Genomic DNA, 23,566 nt, shown 5'->3' with positions numbered 1-23,566 from the left:
CTGTGGAGGCTAAGAGTGGTGCTGTGGAGGCTAAGAGTGGTGCTGTGGAGGCTAAGAGTGGTGCTGTGGAGGCTAAGAGTGATGCTGTGGAGGCTAAGAGTGATGCTGTGGAGGCTAAGGGTGATGCTGTGGAGGCTAAGAGTGATGCTGTGGAGGCTAAGAGTGATGCTGTGGAGGCCCTGAGTAATGCTGTGGAGGCCTTGAGTAATGCCCTGGAGGCCCTGAGTAATACCCTGGAGGCCCTGAGTAATGCCCTGGAGGCCCTGAGTAATGCCCTGGAGGCCCTGAGTAATGCCCTGGAGGCTAAGAGTGATGCTGTGGAGGCTAAGAGTGATGCCGTGGAGGCCCCGAGTGATGCCGTGGAGGCCCCGAGTGATGCCGTGGAGGCCCCGAGTGATGCCGTGGAGGCCCCGAGTGATGCCGTGGAGGCCCCGAGTGATGCCGTGGAGGCCCCGAGTGATGCCGTGGAGGCCCCGAGTGATGCCGTGGAGGCCCCGAGTGATGCCGTGGGGGCCCCGAGTGATGCCGTGGGGGCCCTGAGTGATGCCGTGGAGGCCCTCGAGTGATGCCGTGGAGGGCCCCGAGTGATGCCGTGGAGGCCCCGAGTGATGCCGTGGAGGCCCCGAGTGATGCCGTGGAGGCCCCGAGTGATGCCGTGGAGGCCCCGAGTGATGCCGTGGAGGCCCCGAGTGATGCCGTGGAGGCCCCGAGTGATGCCGTGGGGGCCCTGAGTGATGCCGTGGGGGCCCTGAGTGATGCCGTGGAGGCCCTGAGTGATGCCGTGGAGGCCCTGAGTGATGCCGTGGAGGCCAAGAGTGATGCCGTGGAGGCCAAGAGTGATGCCGTGGAGGCCAAGAGTGATGCCGTGGAGGCCAAGAGTGATGCTGTGGAGGCCAAGAGTGATGCTGTGGAGGCCAAGAGTGATGCTGTGGAGGCCAAGAGTGATGCTGTGGAGGCCAAGAGTGAAGCTGTGGAGGCCAAGAGTGAAGCTGTGGAGGCCAAGAGTGATGCTGTGGAGGCCAAGAGTGATGCTGTAGTGTTCCAGAGTGGTGCTGTCGTGGTGCTGAGTGATAACGTGGTGGTGCTGAGTGATAACGTGGTGGTGCTGAGTGATAACGTGGTGGTGCTGAGTGATAACGTGGTGGTGCTGAGTGATAACGTGGTGGTGCTGAGTGAATGTGGTGGTGCTGAGTGAATGTGGTGGTGCTGAGTGATGCTGGGATAGCGCTGAGTGATGATGTGGTGATGCTGAGTGGTGCTGAGTTATGCTGGAGTGGTGCTGAATGGTACTGTGTGATGCTGGGGTGGCGCGGAGTGATGCTGGGGTGGTGCTGAGTGATGCTGTGGTGGCGCTGAGTGATGCTGTGGTGGCGCTGAGTGATGCTGTGGTGGCGCGGAGTGATGCTGTGGTGGCGCGGAGTGATGCTGTGGTGGCGCGGAGTGAGGCTGTGGTGGCGCGGAGTGAGGCTGTGGTGGCGCTGAGTGAGGCTGTGGTGGTGCTGAGTGAGGCTGTGGTGGTGCTGAGTGAGGCTGTGGTGGTGCTGAGTGAGGCTGTGGTGGTGCTGAGTGAGGCTGTGGTGGTGCTGAGTGATGCTGTGGTGGTGCTGAGTGATGCTGTGGTGGTGTTGAGTGATGCTGTGGTGACGCTGAGTGGTGTTGTGGTGGTGCTGTGGTGGTGCTGAGTGATGCTGTGGTAGAGCATAGTGATGTGGTGGGTCTGAGTGATGCTGTGGTGCTGAATGGTGCTGTGCTGTTGCTGAGTGTTGATAGTTAAGAGGCGTTCGTTAGGGCGGCGGCTTGGAGTGTGTCAGTGTGGTCACAGTTCGTACTTGTGAACGTTTTTACTTTGTACATTGCTGCCAGCTTAGGCAGTGGATTGCAAATTAGAGCTAACAAGGGGAGAACAAGGAAACTATCATATAAATAATACCAAATAAACGCCTACATAATTTTGGCTTGCAGCATTTAGGCGGATTTACTAAAGTCTACATTTTAGAAAGTGTGCCTTCATGCGAAGCCAGTGTAGGCTAAATGTTACCGGAAACTAAACAAGAAAAATAATAATAAGCAAACACTGGCTTTGTTTTAAAGCAACCCCGTTTAAAGCCAGTAACTGAAGGAGGCTGGAAGAAAAAAAAAAACTTTACAGGCTTGACTCTTACTGCTCCAGCGGAGAAAAAAAAAATGTTTTTAAAAAGCGGCCGAGAAATGCTCTCGGCATTGTGGGGGGGAAAACTTTCTTATTTCCTTAGTTTGTTTATTGTTTGATTATTGTTTCGTTGTGTTGTGCTGCTGCCTTGTCGGGCGCCAGGACGCTCCTTAGCTGGAGCATCTGTGCGCCAAATAAAAACGCATAACATAACATTCCTTTGAAGTGTGAAGCAGGGAGCGGGAGAGCGGATCCCTTAGAAGTGAAGCTCTCGGCGCGCTGGAGAAGCGTGAGCCTGGGGGGGAGGAGGGCGGGATGCCAGCGAGTGTAATCTCTGCTTGCATAAAACCAGTAGAATGTGGCTACGCTGGGATAGGGCTGCATTAAAAGCAGTGCAAGTTTTGCACTGGAAGGGAACAGGAGTAGAATAAGTCAGCATGTAATGAGGAGGCGTAAGGGATGGGACGGAAGTACATGAATAAGGTTGTCTTGAGACAAGGCTCCACTGGAATGGTGCTGCCCCGTGCCTCCCTACAACTGCGTGAGAGTAATGAGGCCATCTTGCACTAAAGCTCCCTCGGAATGAGGCTGCACTGAAACGAAGGCACCAAGATGAAGCAGCACTGATTAAGAATACACTAGAATGAGTCAGCGCCAGAAAACTATAGCGCTGAGAGGTGTGGCACTGGAATGCGTGGGCGCTAGAAGACTATAGCGCTGACTGTAGAAATTTACAAGTGTTCTAATACACAGCTACCCTGAGCAAGGCAGGTCGACCGAACTGAGGCCACACTGGAGGAAGACTGAAACGGAACGAGGCAGTATTGAGTAACACTGCACGAACAGAGGCCTAACTGGAATGAGGAACACTACAATTATGCACTACTAAGCAAAAGGACACTTCAAGAAGACAACATTAGCAGTAAACCTTTTTGTAACACCCAATAGAAGCACTAGTGCGAAATCTGGCTGACCCAACAAGGCTGCACTAAAAGAGTAAGCGCAACAACGACGAGGCAGCGCTGGGGATTGTCAGCTCCGATTGTCGACGCTGCACTTGAATAAGGCATCCCTTTGAAGGGAAGCTCTCGGAGCGCTGGAGAAGCGTGAGCCTGGTGGGGGGATGCCAGCGAGTGGGAGGGAACGGGCCAAGCGCGCGCTCGAGAATTCACTGATAAACAATTAACACGCATTGTAGGAAATCCGGCACTGTAAACAAGTCTTTGGAGGAGGGCTGATTAATGCGATGATGCGAGGCGGCCCGGGGGAGCAAACAGAACACACGCGTGCACGGGCACATGCACTCGACGTAATCCACCTGGTGGTTTTAGAGCTTGGTTTGCCCTCTATACTCTTGTCTATTCATCACTTACGTGATAGAATAGTCGAGACCAAAAAACTGTTAACTGCTAACTAAATTTCATTTCAGGTTACATTGTCACGTCTTTGATTAGCACCCAGATTTTGATCACTTATGTTTTCCCTTCACGCCACTAAGGTCTTACATCTGAATTTTGGATTAAAAAAATCTGAATTTACAAGGATACCACATTTTTATTTAGGCTACACCCAATATATCTTTCATTTATCTTATCTTCTCCAAAGAAATAAAATGAAATGAAAAAGACCCAATGCCAATACCATCATGCTACAAAACATGTCTGTAAATAAGGGTTTGGAGAGCCATAAGGTGAGCATGGCAATCACATGTTAGCAGCTCCCAAAGACAAAAATTGCTGTGTATCGGACTAGAGTTAGGGGTCGATGGGAATGTGTTCCGGTATAGGGATGGCAGTGAAATATTTGCTGTACTTCCCAATAAGCTTTAACACTGCCTGGATTCTTTACTACGTCCCGTGACGGAAACTCCGGGCAAACAATGTTGCATTTTTCTGTGGTTTGTATGCTATGTACTCTAAGCACTTTCTGATTCCCTTCCTAATGAAACAATGTAGTAAGAACTTGAGGGACGCACTGAATATACTTTTGTGGACGAGAAAGAAACCACTCATTTGGCTGTTTTTTTTTTTTTAAAGCAGCTGCCATAGCCTGTTCCACAAAATATACTTTATAAGGCACCAGTATGGTCTTAAAACTGGAGACTTTGGGGGGGGGGGGGGATTTACGAAGATTTTGCATTGTGTTTGCTTTCCAACGCTAAACTTATTTAACAAAAAAGTAATGAAAAGCAGCACCTGACGCTGCTTTACATTACTTAACGCATTCAGGCGCACAAAGGGTGGAGCATGGGCGTTCCCATGCAGCCACTCAAAGTTTCACACACGAAACCCAATTCACTAAACAAAGTAGATTGGGTTAAGCGTGAGAAAACTAGGCCTCTTTTAAAGTAGGGGCCATGAAGGACTTTGCATGCGTGCTGCACTGTGCAGCACGCACACAAAATGGGAAAATCTTTGCATCTGGTCTATGCCTGGTATGGTATTTGTAGAAGGGTACCCTTCATGTACAAAACCAATGCTAGACACACACACCCTAACGCAATGGCGCTAAGGTGTGTGCATGGTGCACAGCAGCTGTAATCAGTGTTGGCACAAGGGAAAGGGGAGGAGAGAGCCATGTCTTTGAAGATATGGCACACTCCTACTTCCTCCCTGTCAGGCAACGCATTGCAGCCTTGCTGGGGGCTGAACTGCATTTAATGGAGTTTTTGTAAATCTCCCCCTTTTTTGTTTTATGCACTTGGGAGAGTGTACTTTTAACCATTGGATGTTTTATACACATTTGTTTTTAACATTTTAATCTTTTATTGTATGTATATAACTGCTCTGCACTTTCATGGGTACAACTCGTATTTAAATAAAGCATATTGGTCTGAAATGTGGATTCTTAGGGGGCAGTGGTATGTAAACTCAACTGCGCTTTTTAAATGTTTTTAAATCTCCAAACCCACAGAGATCAACTGCGTAGTATACCAAGGATTGTCGCCAAGTCCAAAATACCTCAATGAAAAAGTCTCCTTCCACATACCCAGGGGAACCTCCGCTTTGCCGACCTCGCAGAAACCCTGTGCAGCCACAGAACAAGAGCGGGTGGTAGAGCCTTTTCCTACATCACGGCTACGGCCAGAAACAAGTTCCCGATTAACATAAGAGGCTCCCCCACTCTGCGCACCTTCAGGAAGAGCCTCAAGACCTGGCTCTTCGGGTGACCCGCAGCCGCACCCCGCGCCATGAGACCCTCACAGGTGAGTAGCGCGCTTCACAATTTCCTGATTGATTGAATGTGTAAATCCTTTTCACGGTGATCTTTTACATAAATCTGAGGCGCAGCAGCGTATTGTGATACAATCATGGACATAAATAAAGCGCTGCTACAATAGTAAGAAATAATTATGAATCACTGAGAGCCCAACAGCACAAAGCAGCTCTTTGAATCTCCTAAGGACATCCAAGAGCACCTGATAAATGAAAACCCCTGGTATGTTACTTCTCCCTTATAATATACTTTGTAATCCAATAACATCAGTTAATAATCCCTCTCCTTGCATCTGTACGGAGCACTTTTCTGGGCAGGATATATATCAAAGAACGAGGAGTATATTGCACGTCTGCCATAGCTGATGCATCTTAGGGTGCCACATAAATTGTAATTGCAGATTGTCTTTGGGACTGAGTATTTTTCTGTGTCGTCCAGAGTGTACAAGTGCCCACCTGTGGATTGTGATGGAGGCAATAATGGCGTGCGGACCTGCAGGAGGTGACAGGGGGTCAGTGATTTAGCCATTAGCAGTTTAGCATCTAAAATGGAGGATATGTAAAAACACACACACAAGTGAGCAAGGGAAGACAGACTGCACGCTGAAGTATGTTTTAGGACGTTAGGAGATGGAAACAGCACAAACGTTTAAGTCTAGTTCTGGAACATCCTCATTAAATTCTTAAACAGAAGATCGCTCTGCAATGAGCAGAATTTAAATACAGAGAGAAATATTTTGTTAATGAATTTATTGAGGCTGCCCTGCAGAGAAAGCAAAATTACTTTTAATCTTACTTTTCCACTAAAGGTATATTCTTTACATTCCTATGGCCTTATTTATGAGTTAACCATTACAGACTAATGGGGTAAACCAATCAATGTCCGTGGACCTGGGTATAGTATAATATAAACAAGAATTGTTCCAGACATATTAGAGAACACCAAGGAAAAGATTTTCAAAAAATCAAATATGCTTAGATGCTTGAAAAATCAGCACATAGTAATTAATACATAACAAAAAGAACACTTTAGAATGCGCGCCAGAGAAACAGATAAGACACCCACTGTTTTATAGTAGAAATCTAGAAATCTTAGTTTTATATATTCTTAAATAAACAAGGGAGGTAAAAACATTACCGGATGTAAGCAAAAAATGGAAGGATGCTCAAGGAAAAGGGTTCAGTGGAATAGTGCTCGTGTGTGAAGTAGAAGAAGGAGTGGAAGTTCAGAATAAAGACAATTAAACAAAAGTAATTATGAGTTGGCTGCCTGGCTAGGGCGGTTTCAGACAGGTTAGAAAAATGATGACCGACATATCCTAACCTACATAGTGCAGAATTCCAACACCATGCCAGGCTGCAATCCAACAGCTGAGATTGCCTGTGCGAAAGCTGGTCCACTGCCGGGAACACATTACTTACCTGACTGTAAATGAAGCAAAGGAAGCACCAGCAGGGCAGCCTGGACAAACAGATGTGTACAACTGTCTGATGGGAAAAACGTAGGTGAGCAACTGATCTACTTTTGTGAGAGGAGATACCAAATTTAGCTGGATTGAAAAGCACTGCAATGGCTTCGATTTTCAGTCGGTTACCGAGGTAGCCCCTCAGGCAGCAACAGTGTGAGGATGTTCAGTGATCTAGGAAAAACAATACTTAGTGCTGCCTCTACACCATTTTTAGGCCTGCTGAGCATCATTTCAGGTGGCATCCTTATTCGGTGGATCCCTAAAGCTGCCTAGGCCGGAAGCGTTGGCCTACCTTTATGGTATGCATAAGAATAAACTGATCAGGCTGCTACAATTTATAGAGATACTGCATCATAAAAGACAAGACCGTGTCAACTATTGAGACAAGCGAGTCCATTTTCTCCAATAAAGCCCAGTAGCAAAGCTGTGTTCACTAACTTGTGTACACTTTCCTGCTTAAGTCTCCAGCTGATCAGAATACTTTTCAGCTTTCCTTCAGATTTATCCAAGCAAGTGCAGGCTAATAATTCAGGAACTAAGCTTTTAACTGCAAAAACAGCAGGCACATTATGAATCATATCTTCTAGCTGTGGAGATCTGGATCCAGAACCAACTCAAGGATTTCAACATTGGTAAGTAATCTTTAAATTAGAATGTTCCACAGATTCCTTTCAGAGCTAGAGTCCACTTCACAATTGCTTGCATTACTCACAAAGCCTTACACTTATCAAGTTAAAGACAAACATAACTAAGTATTGGCGAATTTTGCGGATTCGCGCAAAATGGCAAAAATAATCTGCGAGTTTGTGGATTTTCCTGAGAACTCACAGATTTTTTTGCCATTTGTACAAATAATGTGACACGTGTGTCTGTAACTTTGCCACCTCGCCGAAAGGCACCGAGGTCCCTCGAGTGAGCTGTCCATCATAGTGAGGAAAGGGCGGGAAGACGTTGCATACCCTAGTGTGTGGTGTGCGGGGCCAAATGGGCGGGGCTTCTATGCGAGTTCACATGCCTCTTGTTGTCAGAGCAGCAGATAAGAAGAAAGCAGCGTCCTGGTCACAGGAAGAACACAGGGATTGCGCTTGAGATACTCGCGGATGCTAAGACCTCCATCAAGGACTCTGTACCTTTGCCACCGCGCCGATATCCCTCGAGTGAGCTGTCCAATCCATCACAGTGGGAGAAAGGGCAGGAAGATGTTACATACCCTAGAGTGTGTGGTGCGGGGCCAAACGGGTGGGGCTTCTATGCAAGTACACATGCCTCTTGTTTATAAAGGGTCAGCGATCGATCAGAGCAGCAGATGAGAAGAAAGCAGCCTCCTGGTCACAGGAAGTACTTGGGGGGATTGCGTTCGAGAAACTCGTGGATGCAAAGACCTCCATCAAGGATTACATCTAATTGTAGGCGGTAGATATGGGGAGGAAGCACACCTGGACCGTGCTCACTAGTTGTTTGGGCTGATTATAATGCACGACTGAATTAGAGCTTCTACTGGGGCACCTGCTTATAACTGTAAGTGCTTCCTGTTGATGTTTAATTTTTGTGACAGGAGCATCGTGCTAGAATGAATCCTACCTGCATATTTATCCACGAAGTTGCCACGTGTTGTGCCATACCTCTACTCAACAGGAGTACTTTCTACTGGCTAATCAGTAAGTGCTACCTCGTTGGGTAAATGTATAGTGCTTTTGCTGCGTGAAGTGCCAGTAAAGAGTTGTCTCCAGTGACCACATGTGTCTAACTTTGCCACCGCGCCGAAAGGCGCCGGGGTCCCTCGTGTGAGCTGTCCATCATAGTGAGGAAAGGACGGGAAAACGTTGCAACATGCATACCCTAGTGTGTGTGTGTGTGGCGGGGACAAACGTTCGGGCCTTCTATGCGAGTGCACATGCCTCTTGTTTATAAAGGGTCAGCGACCGATCTCAGAGCAGCAGATGAGAAGAAAGCAGCCTCCAGGTCACAGGAAGAACACGGGGATTGTGCTCGAGAAACACGTGGATGCAAAGACATCCATCAAGGATTACATCTAATTGTAGGCAGTAGATATAAGAAGGAAGCACACCTGCTTAGCCTAGACCGTGCTCACTAGTTGTTTGGGCTGATTATTATTTGAGCTTCAACTCGGGCATGTGCAAAATCCACCACGAGCGAATTTTTCTGCAATTTCGCGAGCGTAACGGATTTTGTGCCCATACTTCACCATAACACCACCAAAGGAAAATCAAATCACCTATAAATCATAAAATTAAAAAATCCAATAAGGCGAACCAAGCTCTCTATCATCAGACAGCAAGACTCTGGAGCAGTGTACAGGAGGACTTCCAAAAACCCATACTCACCCTCTTTCCCAAAGAAAGTAAAAAGTCAGACAAAGCTCTCTTTATTAAGCTTAGTCACTTGTATTTCTTATTTGATATGAAGTGCTCCACTGCTCATGTCTACGTCTGTGTATATATATTGTGAGACTTGGCCCTTTCCCCAGAAATTTTTCGCTTTTTATCCCCTGTTAATTTAGAATGCCCCTATTGAAACAACAGTGTGTAGGTCTTGTGTAGTGGAGAAGGGCCTGTGTAGTGTAAAACTAGTGTTAAAGTACAGGTACTTCCTACCCCTAACATGGCCGCCACAGACCACTGCTGCAGCAGCGTGGTTTAGAGGGCGCATTCTAGTAGCCAGGGGCAGGCTGGAACCCTCAGGCAATGTATCCATCTTAGCCTGCCAGCCTGTCCACAGGTAGAATGGTGGAACCTCCGGAAGCCTCTGGAACCTTCTGGAAGAGGTGAGGTGACACCAACTGACACTACCAACGGTCAACTGGCACTATAAAAGGAAAGGGAGGGAACTTTCCTGAGGAGAAGAAGGAGAGAAGACCTGGGGAAGTACCTACGCAGGAGGATAGGCAGTGGGGGTCAGGGCAGGGTCTTATGATGCTGGAATGACAGGGCCTAGTGTGCTGATTTACAAGTGTTGAGGTATCCTGTTCCCCCCCCACTGACCTAACCCCGCGGAAGGGAACCCCCAGGGACCACTTGAAGGGATTGGCTGAGAAGAACTTGGAACACCAGCCACCAATTTATCCCCCCTTCAAGGAACAAGAAACTAAGCAACTAAATCAAGGAACAAGAAACCAAGCAACTAAACTAAGGGCGCAAGAAACATCACGCCAAGAAGAAAACTAAATCCCCACAGGACTTTTGAGGAACCCACCAGGTATTGGCGCTGTGTCGCTCCCTGTGCCCCCTGACGCCATCTGGGATTCCCCTACCTGATTGACCACGGTTGGGTGGCCTGTCCTGTCTGATCTGATGTCCTGCTCCTAATTTAAAGGAACTGTCTGCTGGTTAAGCGCTCCCATTTTCTAAGCGCTAGCATCCTGAGCTACCTGTCCTGCAAGCGCTGCCTGAACTGCCTTATTTCTGGGACTGGCCCCTGGGAAGAGCGCTGAGGTAATGGAGGAGGTTGCTGCCTAGTTGAAGCGCTGGGAAGTTGAGAGACTGTTGCCTGAAAAAGCGCTATAACCTGCCCCTCATCAGCGCTGAGAACTGTGTGTGAAAAGCGCTGGTAATTGCTCCCCTGCTGGGCCCCCATTGGAGCGCTGTGAAGGGCTGACGAGCACGCCCTGTCAACTGGCCTGTGAAGCGCCATGACACCTCTCTTCAGAGCGCTGTAACCCTCCGTCCTGTTGGGGATCTGTAGGCTGGTGTGACCCTGTGGCGCTGTGTGTCCAGCGCTGCTGTAGGAATTGCCGCTATATCCTGGAAGCGCCCTGAAGTCCCGGTGTGGAGCGCTTTTGCCTCATTGTGCCTGTGAGAAGTGCTGAGGTACTGGTGACCTTCATGCCCCTGAAGCACTAGGTTTTTGAAGCGCCATAACTGCCCAGCGCTGCGCAACTCCACGACCCAGCACAGAGGCGTCCCAGCGCTGTGCCCCCCAAAGGCGCAGTATGCGCACTCACCGCTGACGCCCTGTCAGGCGCTGTCTTCCCCAGTCACCGCTGCAGCCCGGACTGTCTGAGGCATCCCACAGACGCGCTAGCATTGCCCCGGCGGCCCCCGGTGCCGAGGGAGGGCCGCCATTGCCTGGAGAGGAGACCGCGGAGCCATCGCGGTGTTCACCGCCGCCCCACCGGCCCGACTGACGAGATCTCCGCGGCGGCCTCTGGAAGCTGAGTTAGGCCGCCGCGTTGCAAGTAGGCTGAAGCCCTTGCCTGCATCATGTGACAGGGGCGCCGCGTCTCTGGCCGCGCCCCCGTCTTTCTAATTTCCGGATTTGTCCGCCGGAGCCGAGCAGCGATCGGCTGCTTTGATGCGCCTCTGCCTAAAACTGAGGGAAGCCCTGCCGGGCCCAACACTCATCGCGGAGGGGGTGTGGAGTTCAGGAGCCCCCCTCCGGTTTGCCCTACAACGAGGATCAGCCTCGGTCCCAGCGCCGGTGCCTGCATCAGGCCCCTCTGCATCGCGCTGGGCCACCACAGGCCGGCTTGAGGGCCAAAGCCCTCCCCGGCTGCAGAATCTCCGCAAGGGCCTTGGAAGGGCCGAAGATAAAAGGTAATCCCCCAGGGGAGGAGGGCGGAAGGCCGGGTAAGGCCCCGTGTTCGCCCCTCCCCGGGGGGAAGATGTCACTGAGCCCCGTTGGCCCTCATTAATTGTTGGAAACTGGTGACTGGGCCCTATTGGCCCCAGATAAGGCCTAGAACTAGACAGAGCCCCCAAAAGACACCTTGGGATCTCCAATGATAGAAAAGTTAACCCCTGACTAGGGGAAGGGGAATTATTAAAGTAACCAGTTGGAATGTAATGTTGATCCTGGCATAAGGGATATGTTGGTTACCTGCTTTAGTGAAATGTTCTGTTGAGGGCCTTAAGGAAATGCTCCTTATCATCTTAAGCATGGGTTATTCCAGAGTAAAGAGATCCTCAACTTAGTTTGAGGGTGGATGACCCTGACTTAATGAAATGCTGTATTGAATGCCTAATGAAAGGTTCATTTAAAGATGCTTTGAGTAATGCTCTAGGTAATGAAATGTAGCTGAAATGTTTATGCCTGCTTAGAGTAGGTAACAGAATGTTGATTCCTGGGTAAGGAAATGTGTATTTCTGTTTAAGAGGAGTGATGAAATGCACTGTTGCATATTAGGATGGAATGCCCTATAGGAACATTTGGTACTGGGTAGTTAAATGTCTAACTCTGCCTAGTGCAATGCCTTTCAGCTATCTAAGAAAACGTTATTCCTGCAGGAGTGTGTCTTGCAAGTAAAAGTTGATTACTTACCTCCAAGGGGGTAAACCAGAAGATTATTCCTGATTCTTGATTGAGCAGCTGGTTATCACTCATGTAAGAGGGAAGGGCCTAACTTCTAACACAGAATGTTACATAGAGAAAGGCTCTGCCTTTAAGGGAATGTTTTATGTACACTATGTTGAAATGCCTAAATGAAATGCTGGTTTTCCCCAGTGAGGTGTTTTATTCCTAAATAGGGAGATGGTTTAACCTACACAAGAGGTCATTTATTTTTAATGAAATGTTTTGCCTCTTGAGTGTTATAATTGTTGAAGACTTAAGTTATTTATGATACATCCTTTATGCATTCATAAGTTTTACCCCTAATAGGGGAGGAGGAGCCTAATGCTGAGGCTAATAGGATGTTACACCTTTAGTGAAACGTTTTCTCATTACTTAACGCAGTGTTGTATTCATGACCTTATAATGTATTTCTTACAGGTGATGATGAGAAACCAGGCCAAAGTCGGGCCTGTGGTTATTTAATATTTATTATTTATTCATCCAGTATTTATTGCCAAGTGTTCTCACACATGTATTTTAGTGGAAAGTTAATAAGCTAATTTTATGATGAATTCCTAATACCCTGACCCAGCTCTATCTTAATAAAGTTAACTTGAGTTTTTACATAAGCTCACTGGAGTGGTGTCCCTAATTGCGTGCCCATGTCTCTGACTCAGTGGTTGCGTGTGCTGCATGGTTGCTTAACACATATGCTTTCTGATGCCTACCCGCTCGTGCCATGCTACCCTAGGGGACTGGTGACCCCAGTTCCAATATATATATATATATATATATATATATATATATATATATATATATATATATATATATATATATATATATATATATATATATATATATATATATATATATATATATATCTTTAACAGAGAAGAGAAGAGAACTGTGGTAATATGAGGCTTTCAGAAAACATATGCGGTCTGGGACACTGCAAAGTAGCATCTATAACTGGAATAGGTTAAATGCATAAAGTTCTAAACTTCGTGTTCAACTGAAATCTATACCTGGAAGATCCCAAGTGTTAAATATTTATTGGGGAGCTGTCCACTTTGAATGAAGACAGAAAGCTACACTTTGTTAACGCCTCTGATCAGCAGTAACAAGAAAACAAGCATTAGAAATGCAATAGGTCTCGCATTAGGAAAGTTTGAACTATTGGTCTTAGAAATGACATTTATTTTATTTATGTGTTTTTAAATTAATAGCTTTGTCATTTACAATGTCAATAGTTATAACTTTTGCAAATGTGACACCTATAGCATTTGTAATGCAACATGCAAGAGTGACAGAAAAGGAAGAGTGACGGCAAGCGAGAGAGACGGACGATAGAAACAGAGAGGGGAGAAAGTGAAGGAAATGAGAGGAGAGGGAAGACGGAAGAAGGCAGACAGTGAGGGAAGCAGGGAGCTAGATACAATGATGGGAGATTGAATGAGAATAAAATACAGACGGTGCTCAATTTGTTAAAAAAAAAAAAAAAGGAGACACGGCCTAGAGGGAGGACGTGTTAGAAGGCCTATGATTGGAGCATTGTGAATGTAGCAACAAATTCACGGGCACCATTTAGAATTCAGATGTACTTATTAGTTGCGGTGCTCGCGCTCGTTCCACTGTTGAAACTGTTCTCTTTAAATTCGGACGGTTCAGTAGTGCCAGGTTGGAGACAGCGGGGTTTAGCTAGTGCTGCAGATAATATGAGTTAGTCACAGGTAGAATTACGACAGTATTTCGGACAGGTGTGAAAGGCTGGTTTCCAATAGGAAGAAGGCAGGGAGAGAGAGAGCAGCTCCGAGTAGAGACCCGGGCGATGAGAGTGAGCCATGGTTTAATCCAGTAACGATCGTAAAAAAAAAAAAAGTCTTCGGAGAGGGGGGTGTGGTAGGAGAAGTAGCGGCAAATGGTGACCTGCAGCTTAGGAGGCATTCCATTGAGGTCTGGTGCTGCGTTGGGGGCGGGAGAGGGGGAGCAGGCGTCTAAACCCTGGACTGGCACAGACTTCTAGAATGTCTGATAAGGTTGTGACCACAGAATTATTCCAAGTTACACAAATTGCATTTAACTCAGATGAATAAGAATGACGATTATTTAAATTACAAAATAGCTTTAAATTGTTCTCTGTATGAAAGAGAGCAGTTATTGAATGTGTCGTTGTGGCTGTTTATATGAACACATCATTTGTTCGTTTTAATGGGCATCTTGAAAACGAGTCTAATGTGCTTAAAACCAAGTGGAAAAGATATTGGACAGAAAGAAAGATTACATGAAAAAAAGAAAATGTCAGTATTTCGATGTTTGAGACTACCCATCGCCTGACGAGCAGGGAGCTTCGAATATCAGCGCCAGCAGCGTAAGTGCCTTACATTAAATGCTGCACAGTAAGCACTGAATTGCTCTCCGCCAATTAGAAGACGGACAGACAAGGTGTTGGGGGTGCGGGTGCGGGGAGGAGATGACGCTACATTAGCCGGGTCTGGTGACTTAGTGGGCTTGCATCCACTGTAGGGTTAATGTGGAGTAGCTGAAGAAACGTCGACAGCGTAGGGGTTCTGCAGGCCTCTAGGGCAGAAGGAAGTTGTTTACTTACCACCAGCGAGAGCCTGTATAATAAACGCGAAATATGCTGTAGTACAGAGCCTCTTCCAGTGGAAAGAAGTGTTGCACGATTACCACATATAATGTGCAATTTTGTCACCCTGCCACATGACTTGGTCTTATAGGGTTGTATAGTTCCAGCGGTCCCATACTGATGTTTGAAACAAAGTGTATGGTCGGGAACCGGGAAAAGAAAGATTCCTGATTGTAACTAAACAGTAAAGTATGCGGAAGTACTGTACTCGTGAAAAAAATGAAGATTCAAAATATGTTACACTCATGAAAGAAATAGCGAAACATGATACACGAAGCATCAAGAGTAACGGTAGCATTAATGAGAGTAAACAAGGAAGCAGGCAATAACTTTTAAAACAAGTTAAAAGAAAAGGAGACACGGCCGGCTGGCCGTGAAACTGAAAGCACAGCCGGCCGGCCGTGAAAGCCTTTGATGCAGTAGAGGGCGGAGCGGGAAAAGCTGCTGGCGGCACCAAGCTGGGCAACAGATGGCTGGCGATTTGATGCTGTGCACGCGCATTTTAACTCATTGCGCTTGCGCATGGAGCTAAAAGCGCACATGCACTTCATCAAATCGCCAGTTTGTTTAAAGTCTGTTTAAGCCCCTATAGTCTCGCTCCGCTCAATGCACATGCGCATTGACAGGCAAGACCCAAAAAACAGTTAGTACCTGGCCCTGCAAATATAGGAACAACCCACTTTTGGTGAATTTAGAACACTTTCGGTGCCATGTAATCTCCCTCCATCTCAAACAAGCCAATGTGCAACCTTTTCTTTTTCACAATGATTCAAGTAGGCTCAGCAGCCATACTCAGATAAGTTAGTCAGCTGTGCATTGTCGGACTACCCTGAAGGTATTGTGTATCAGAATATTCCAATACAAAGCGGATGGAGCTGCTGAACATGACTGAAGCAAAAAGAATAGGTCTTATGTGTTTATAGTGAAGGTCCCCCACCCGTCCCTCCAAAAGAATTGAACGTTAGTGAGGGTAAGCCTTACCTACACGACATTAGCATACTGGACAGAGCCAATGTTGATCAAGAACCTGTTCTACAATATGATTTAACACATTTTTTAAACTAGCAGTAATCGACCCGTCAAAATTGCTAGCAAACTAGATTACCTACAGAGGATACCAAGACTGCGCCCCTATCATCGACCTGTTTAAGGCATCAATGCTAGTCCTGCTCATTCCTAAAGCAAACACCCGGAGCTAATTTGGAAATGAACATGAAGTCATCGCTTTTCCAAAACGTTTATCTGAGGTAAGGATGGTACCCATCATAAAGGTTCACAGACGAGAGAAAAAGGTGGAGAAACTCCACTAGTCAATCTGGCATGCCAGGAGTAAAAAATTTAAAAAACGTTCAAAGACACCAATTCTGAACATTGCTGCAGACACCAGTTAGTCCACATCGGCCCAAGCCTGGACAGCCTTTACAGCAAGCATGCTTATCCTAACTTCTCCCTGATCTTTCAGTCCCATCTGTCATGGATTTGTCTGGACAGTTCAAGTCTTTTGCTCCTCAGATGCAGCCACAAGGATTGCGCTGAGACACTCAATTACGTTTTATCTATGTCTTACACCTAGCAAATTTTTCACTTTCCTAAATATTCTGGGTCTGGAGTGAGAGTAGGTAATGAGCTGTGCGCGTGCCCATAAAACCTACGCGGTCCTTAATGTGCCACTGAAGCCAGCAACTCATTGGATCATTTGTCTGGATATGGTCTTGGCCCTACATGGTGGTCAAGAGCAGTCTAAGCAGAGATATTGAAGAAGGAGACTGACAGCTGCCTAAGATAACAAATAAAGGTTTGCTTTTTCTCTCAAGTTTAGTGGCTCAGCCAAAAAAATAACATAGGAGAGAAAAATACAGTAACTTTAAAACCCCTGCATAAATGTGCGTAGACAACTCTATTCACAAGTCAAATGTCAGAAATAACTTAGACGAAAACCTGAAATCTGAGTTCTAGTTACATGTAAAATAATTATCATGGAAACCAATGCAAGCGACAGAACAAACACAACAAGCCAGTTTTCCACATTATTTTAAATACTTGCACTAGCCAATGATCTAATGACATACCTGCTGTAGAGCAAATATTGTGACTGGCTGTCCAGTGAAATGGCTATGTGCAGGTAATGGCGAGATATGTCTGAACATTTGCCCATGATGCACACTCAAATCGTCAGGCATAGGACTGTTTCTCTGTGATGAAATTATAGGTCCAGGACTGGAGGAAACATGGCCCCCAGGAGACAGCAATCCCATGTTCTGCAGTGTGAAATTTAAGATGGCTGGGCTGGGGCTTTGAGGGGCAAGAGGACTGGAGCCCAGCGGTGTACTTGCACTGTTCATCATGGGCATGGCTGCCAAAGATGATGGAGATACCATCAGCTTTAAAGGAGTCATGTGAAGAGAAGGGAAATTAAGAGCCGATAATTCAGATGCAGACACTGGAATCACACCTGGAGGGAGAAGAGAACAAAAGTTAATTCTAGTAGGCCAAGCTAAGGTTTAAACAGAAAGTACCACCAAAGACAGACACCTTCCCCAATTACACACCCGCAAATGGAGAAGTGGGAATCGTATGTTCTGAAGGCAGCGTTCCATTGTCTCTTCTGGAAAACACAGGATCCTTCCCAATGGATGCGAGATGAGCCAAAGGAATAAGATATCCAGATGGAATCAGTGTCTGGAATAAAAAGGAAACGTCACTGGCAGCTCATTATCATCCAGACTTAGTTCAGATGTTGGGGAGTTTTACTTTGTTGCCTACCATGTCTACTCGAGAAACGTCCACCAATGTTGCTCATTTTGTATACTCACAATAAACGTCCACCAATTTTGCTCATTTTGTATACTCACATCGCGCATGACACCTGAGGGTAGCAGAGCGCTTTACAACAGGTGTAATCAGTTAGTCAAGTAGAAGCAATTCTAATAACAGTTTCATACTCCACATCTCACTTTGATTCAGATTGTCACCAGAGTGAGACTACTCTTTTCACATTTTTAATATGCAAGGTATTGGATTAAGTGAAGTACTGTATGTGGTAATGATGCACTTTAATTGGCTTGGATGCTTTCCATTGTTAATGCATTTGATGAACAATGTATGACCTTTATTTTCTGTGAAACATTCTTTGAAGTACTATGTTATGTTTTAAAACTAACAGGGCTTGTATTTGGGCATCCCACCCCATCTGAGAGACCACCACTGGCTCCCCATCCAGGGAAGATGCCAGTTCCTCCTGTAAGTCTACAAAGCCCTCCACGACCTAGGACCTGCCTTTCTCAACCACCAACTGAACTTCCACCAACCTGATTGACACCTATGCTCCTCTTCATTTGCCCTCGCACAACCCCCCCAGCATCCATCATGGCCGCAGTGACGGCTGCTCCTTTATCACTGGCAAGACCTTGAACACCCCTCCCCCCCCTCCATACAGCCACCTCACTTGTGGCTCAATGGTTAGAGCGGCAGACCCTGATGCAGAGGTCTAGCCTGGGAACAGGGTTCAATTCCCTGCCTCGGTGGGTCTTGGGCTCAAAATTCCATGGTCCTGATAATTCTCGCCTCAGTGCCTATTCTAATCATGTGTCCCACTCTGCAACTCTGGGCAATAGCTTGCTTAATCTCCACAACGGCCCCCACAACGCTAAGGATGCCTGGCCTCCACCTTGGGGGTGCCCAGGAGTGGACGCCTCACAGGGAAAGCCAGGACGGGTTCCACAGCGATATACGTACAAGCGCCTTGAGACCCTTGCGGGTGAGTAGTAGGCTATACAAATATCAACATTTATTTTACTGGCAGATTTCAGAAAGAGACTCAAGACCTGGCTCTTTGTCAGAGGCCCAGATACCCCTAGGGGTGACAGTGATGTACTTTACTAATGCTGTTTGAATGAATGATTAACACCACCTCTCATATTTATTCAACAAATGAGGTTAGGATTATCGATATCTTTATTCCGAATTTGACATATGCTTGCATACTTCACTAAATATGGAGATATGTTGACACATGTTTTGATATAAATGCACTGAATATGAAAAGCAAGCCTCTCAAGGCACATTCTACAAAATGGGACAACAATGCAGCAAATATTATTAGATAATTTGCATGTTCTTTTTACTGAGAGTGAAGTGGGAGGCCAGAGAGTTGCACGATTCCACATCTCATTAAGAAACAAGCTGTCTCTCACAGCACTCATACACAGACGAGAGCGCTAGGATCAGACACTTACTAATGCAAAGAGATATGCCATCTCTGAAGAGCAAGGGGCCAGAGATATAAAGACAAAAGCCTCTTGAGAGGTGGAGTCCACTGAATGACGGAGCTTAGAAACAGAATTGCAGCATAGGGTATTCTATTAAATAAAATGTTTCAGTTATGTAGTTGACAAGAGAACTGGCGACTATATAACTGGTTACTGTAATGTAACCTACTAGTAGCACCCATAGAAGGTCTTCCAGTAAAGGTAAATGAGGTTTCAAATATTACCATACAGGTTACTAGTATGAACCTGAAATTGTGACAATGGGCCCAGGTAAAACTAAACAAGTAAGCATACAGCCAAATGCAAGTGGAGATAAAATAAAATTAATGACAAAGCTTATCGGGACAACTACCTAGGAAGGCTGCAAAGAATGACCCCCACTTTCCACCGGATCTGCCCAAGAAACATTATGCCCTTAGAGGCATCCCAGCGTTGGCCTTAAAACCCTGCTACCTAATGTTTTTTCAAAATGGACCTTTACGTGCTGGCTCTTGACTGAATCTCACCCAGTTGAAAGGTGGTGAAGGAATATCAGATACAGGAAATCACACCTCTGTTTTCTAGCGTGATTGAACAAGTGTCCCTAGTGGGGGAAGTCGAGTGTGGCATCCTATATGTATCTCTGATCAAGAATGAGGCCTAAGCAGCAGACATGCAAGCAGCGAGATTAGGATGACTTCCATGTGCTGCTTCAATAGAGGTGCACAATAGTTAATTCCAATAGAGGAGTTGTCTGATATGCACAAGGACATGAAGTCTTGTGCAGCTCATACACTCAGCCCAATATGAAACCGGTAGAGAACCAGCAGGAGAGGAGCCTCTTTAACTGTCACAAGCAGTGTACATTTGCTTTATAAACTGGTCAGCAGTTGTATTTGCAAAGAGTTTACGCTTGTCCAGTAGGCAGGATGGTAGACTTGCTAAGAGAGCAATGGTCACCAAAGCTACAAGAAACCCATTTGTGACCTGGGCACATTCACATTTTTCGGAAGGGTGGATTCCTGAGAAAGTACACCCCTAGGACAGAGATTTTAGCTCGGAACCACCAACAGAAATCAAAGCATGTGCACTCTTTATGGAACGCAAGTTCACCTACCCCTGATAAGTCGTCACGAGTTCCAGAATCACCTTTCAACCGCTTGCTACCACAGCTGTCCTCCTGTGTTGGGAACCTCTTACAACACTTCTCTTGGGCACCTTCACTCGTCGCAACCTGTTCCTCCGTAGTTGAAGGCGGGCTTTCGGCGTTAGTCGTGCCATGAGATGTCCTGTTCCCACCTTCTGTATCAAGTGCATCTTGAGATTCAGGGCTTGGGGAACTGGTAAGCCCGGGTCCATTAGTGCTGGGTACACCATGTGCTCCAAAGAACGGACTCTGTGTAGCCATGGCTGAGAACTGCGAAGGGTGTAAATAGATTGCGTACGGAGTGCCGGAGTGAGTGTGAGGTAGCATTACGGGCACTCCTCGAGAGAAGTCACTGCTTATCAGAGGCAGCAGGCTCGGAGGCTGCGATCGAAGCCCTGCCTCCAAGGATGACGTACTGTTTGATTTTGGCAATAATTTTGAATCGGAGGAGGCTGACTTACAGTTCCGTTTCATTTTCTTCTTCAATCCCCTGTAACAAAACAGAATACATCCCAGATTAGGTCCATGCAATTTGTTCATTGAAGGTAGGTAAAGGTCCAAGCAGTAGCTTAGAGCATGGTTTTACTTAACACTTTTTGGAAAGATTTGTAAAGATTCATCAAAGGGGAGAAACATTATAAACAGGTGAAGAAAAAAAGCTTTTCCTAGTGACTAACAACCATAACTATATATCAGGAAATTCCTGTAAACTCCTCCAGAATGATACGGGCACAGAGACCAGCGTTTGTTGCTCTTAAAGAATTTTAATGCAGTTCAGTTAGCATGAACCATTTCAGCCAATCCTGGCCTGGATCACAAACGTGCCGCAAGAGCTCAGCTTACATTTATACTCAGCTCATGGTGCATAGACTTAAAAGGCATCCTAACATTCAATAAAATCCAATAATGAAAAATACAATTGCAGTGAGAGGAATGGTTAAATTGTTACTAATACTACATTGTAAAATACAAAAAGTGCAAAGTAGTTCAAGTATCCAGGATAAATTAAGTGCAAGTGCTCTGTCATAATACTGAATCACAGGACTCAAAGAATAAATCCGGTGTTTACCTAATTCAAATCTTATTCATGGTTTCTCAAACCTATATTTATATATTTGCTGAGAATCATGATACATCACTGTAAAATACATTGACATATACATAGATAAAGACAACATTTGGAATTAAAAATAATTTTAATAAATGCACCAATAAGAGCTCTTTGTAAAATTGTATATGCAATATCTAAAACAGATATAATAATTTAATGCTGAATTTACTCATTGAGACTAGTCTCCATACATAACAGGATTAATCCAAAATACAACCAATATACGGGATATTCCATATTTAGAGCCAAAGGGATTCCCATTTTTATCTCCCATGGAATCGTCCCTAATTTTTTTTCAATGGGAACACAAAATTATCAGTACGGGGCACATACCACTTATCTCTACAACAAAACCAAATTGCCATATGTCCGATGTACAAAACATTCCTTTAAAGTAACTGCGCCTAAATGTGACCCAAAGTGTGTAAGGAAAGTTAAATACACAAGGGAGGGGCAGTGAAAATTCCCAAAGGGATCTAATAGGGAAAAAACACATGGATAAAATAACCCCATTAGTGTAGGAGATTAATAAAATCTCAAGATAAGAATATCAAAGAAAAACCTTTGTAGAAATCGTAATTTGTATGAGCCCATTGGGAGCCTTGAAATATAGATTATTATATAAAGAGTCTCCAGTTGTCTAAGCATCCTCTCTATTGCCTCCCTGCAACCAACTTGGGAACGGAATGTATCACAAAATATCTGATATTACTAGAGTAGTGCTGTTAGAAATGCCCTGCAACTGTGTAACTCTGATCCTTGTTTGTAATGGCTCTCAAATGTTGTAGCACCCTCTTATGAACTGTACCTTGGTGCTCCCCACATAATGCGAACTCCAGTCATATTCTCACACAAACAGCAAATTTAGTTTTGCAGCTGTACACTCCTGTTATCTGTTGTGGTTTCTCACAGAATGGGGTAATGTATTCACTGATATTCTTGCCAAATGTACAAGCCCTACAAGAACTACATTTGTAAAGCCCAGGTCATGGCTTTAACCAACTATCAGTAATTACAATTTCAGGATTGGACTTTACCAGTTTCTCATGCAGAGCTTTGCGAAAAGTGATGGAGGGCCGTTTTGGAAGTGTTGGCCCCAGAACGAGGTCCCCCTGCACTAATGAGCAATGTCTGTTGAATATGACCCAATATATATATATGTGTGATTATGAAACAGCTGTAATGGAGAGTGCAAAAAGGTTTGAATCTAGAGGGTACAATAAGACAGTGCTCACAGAGGCTAAAATGAAAGCTGAAAACAAGTCCAGAGTAGAACTGTTATCTGGAGCCAGTGCAGAGACAAAAAAGAAGGAGGAGGGGTAGACCAATAGTCTGAGAATGATTATCAATTATTCCAGTGATGCCTTAGTAAAAATTAGGCGTACATTTGTAAAGAACTGGCATATACTCAGATCAGATCCGATCATTGGTAAAGATCTTCCCAGATTTCTACTTATTACATTCAGGAGAGCTAGATCACTACGAAGTAGTGTAGTTCAAAGTCATTGAGAGAAAGAGGATAGAATGTCGTCATTTGGAAAATTGGTGGGGTTTTATCCATGCTTTAAGTGCAAAGCCTGTAAGAACAGATTACCAAGTGCCAGGAATGGAGAGACCAAAGAAAATTCAGAGTCTAATGAATTGTAACACAAGCCACACGGTGTACTGTTTGGTATGTCCGTGTGGCCTTCGTTATATTGGGAGCACTACTCATTTGAACAAGATCAGGATTTTGGAACACCTTAGGGTCATACAGAACAAGGACCCCTCTTACTCCGTGGCGAGACATTTTGAGTTGTGTCATCAAAGCAATAGAGACCAATTAAGTTTCTTTTGTATGGACAAGGTACCCGTAGATGTAAGATGAGGGAACAGGTTACTCAGATTAAGAAGATTGGAATCAAGACACATAATTGAGAATCAGACCAAAAGACCAGGTGGACTGAATAGTGGAGAGGAATTGGCTGTACATTTATGAATCTTCCCATCATGCCGTATATATAGAGCCATGAGGGGCGGTCCACCGAGGACAGAACTTGTAAATGACGTACAAAAACACGTGGTTTCACGGACAATCATGCAAGCATCCACGGCGTACCTCTGAGGAAGTTCGGGGAAAGAACGAAACATGTTAGGATTGCCGTTTGTGAATAAAATCAGGATGTAAATTTCGCTGGTGATGTGCGGCTGATTCTTTCCTTTGGAAGGTGTTTGAGCAATATATATATATATATATATATATGCAGCACGCTTGCCTCAATCCTCCTATCACACGAAGAGGGCAAGTGCAGA

General features: G+C 45.5%; 1 protein-coding gene across 2 annotated transcripts in view; it reads right to left on the bottom strand.

Annotated features, from left to right (window-relative positions):
• The window catches only part of E2F8 (E2F transcription factor 8), a 77,035-nt gene that overhangs the window by 1,749 nt on the left and 51,720 nt on the right, over window positions 1-23,566 (bottom strand). For both annotated transcript variants that reach the window (XM_086959520.1, XM_086959522.1), the window contains exons 10-12: window positions 20,134-20,653; window positions 17,319-17,448; window positions 16,839-17,221 (exon numbers count right to left, since the gene is read on the bottom strand). In XM_086959520.1, the coding sequence (XP_086815646.1) occupies window positions 16,839-17,221; window positions 17,319-17,448; window positions 20,134-20,653 (1,033 nt within the window). The remainder of the gene's footprint in view (window positions 1-16,838; window positions 17,222-17,318; window positions 17,449-20,133; window positions 20,654-23,566) is intronic.

Source organism: Lissotriton vulgaris, chromosome 2_2 (genome assembly GCF_964263255.1).
Source record: "Lissotriton vulgaris chromosome 2_2, aLisVul1.2, whole genome shotgun sequence".
NCBI lineage: Eukaryota > Metazoa > Chordata > Amphibia > Caudata > Salamandridae > Lissotriton > Lissotriton vulgaris.
Note: the sequence above shows the minus strand (reverse complement) of the source record. Positions and strands in the feature narration are given on the sequence as shown.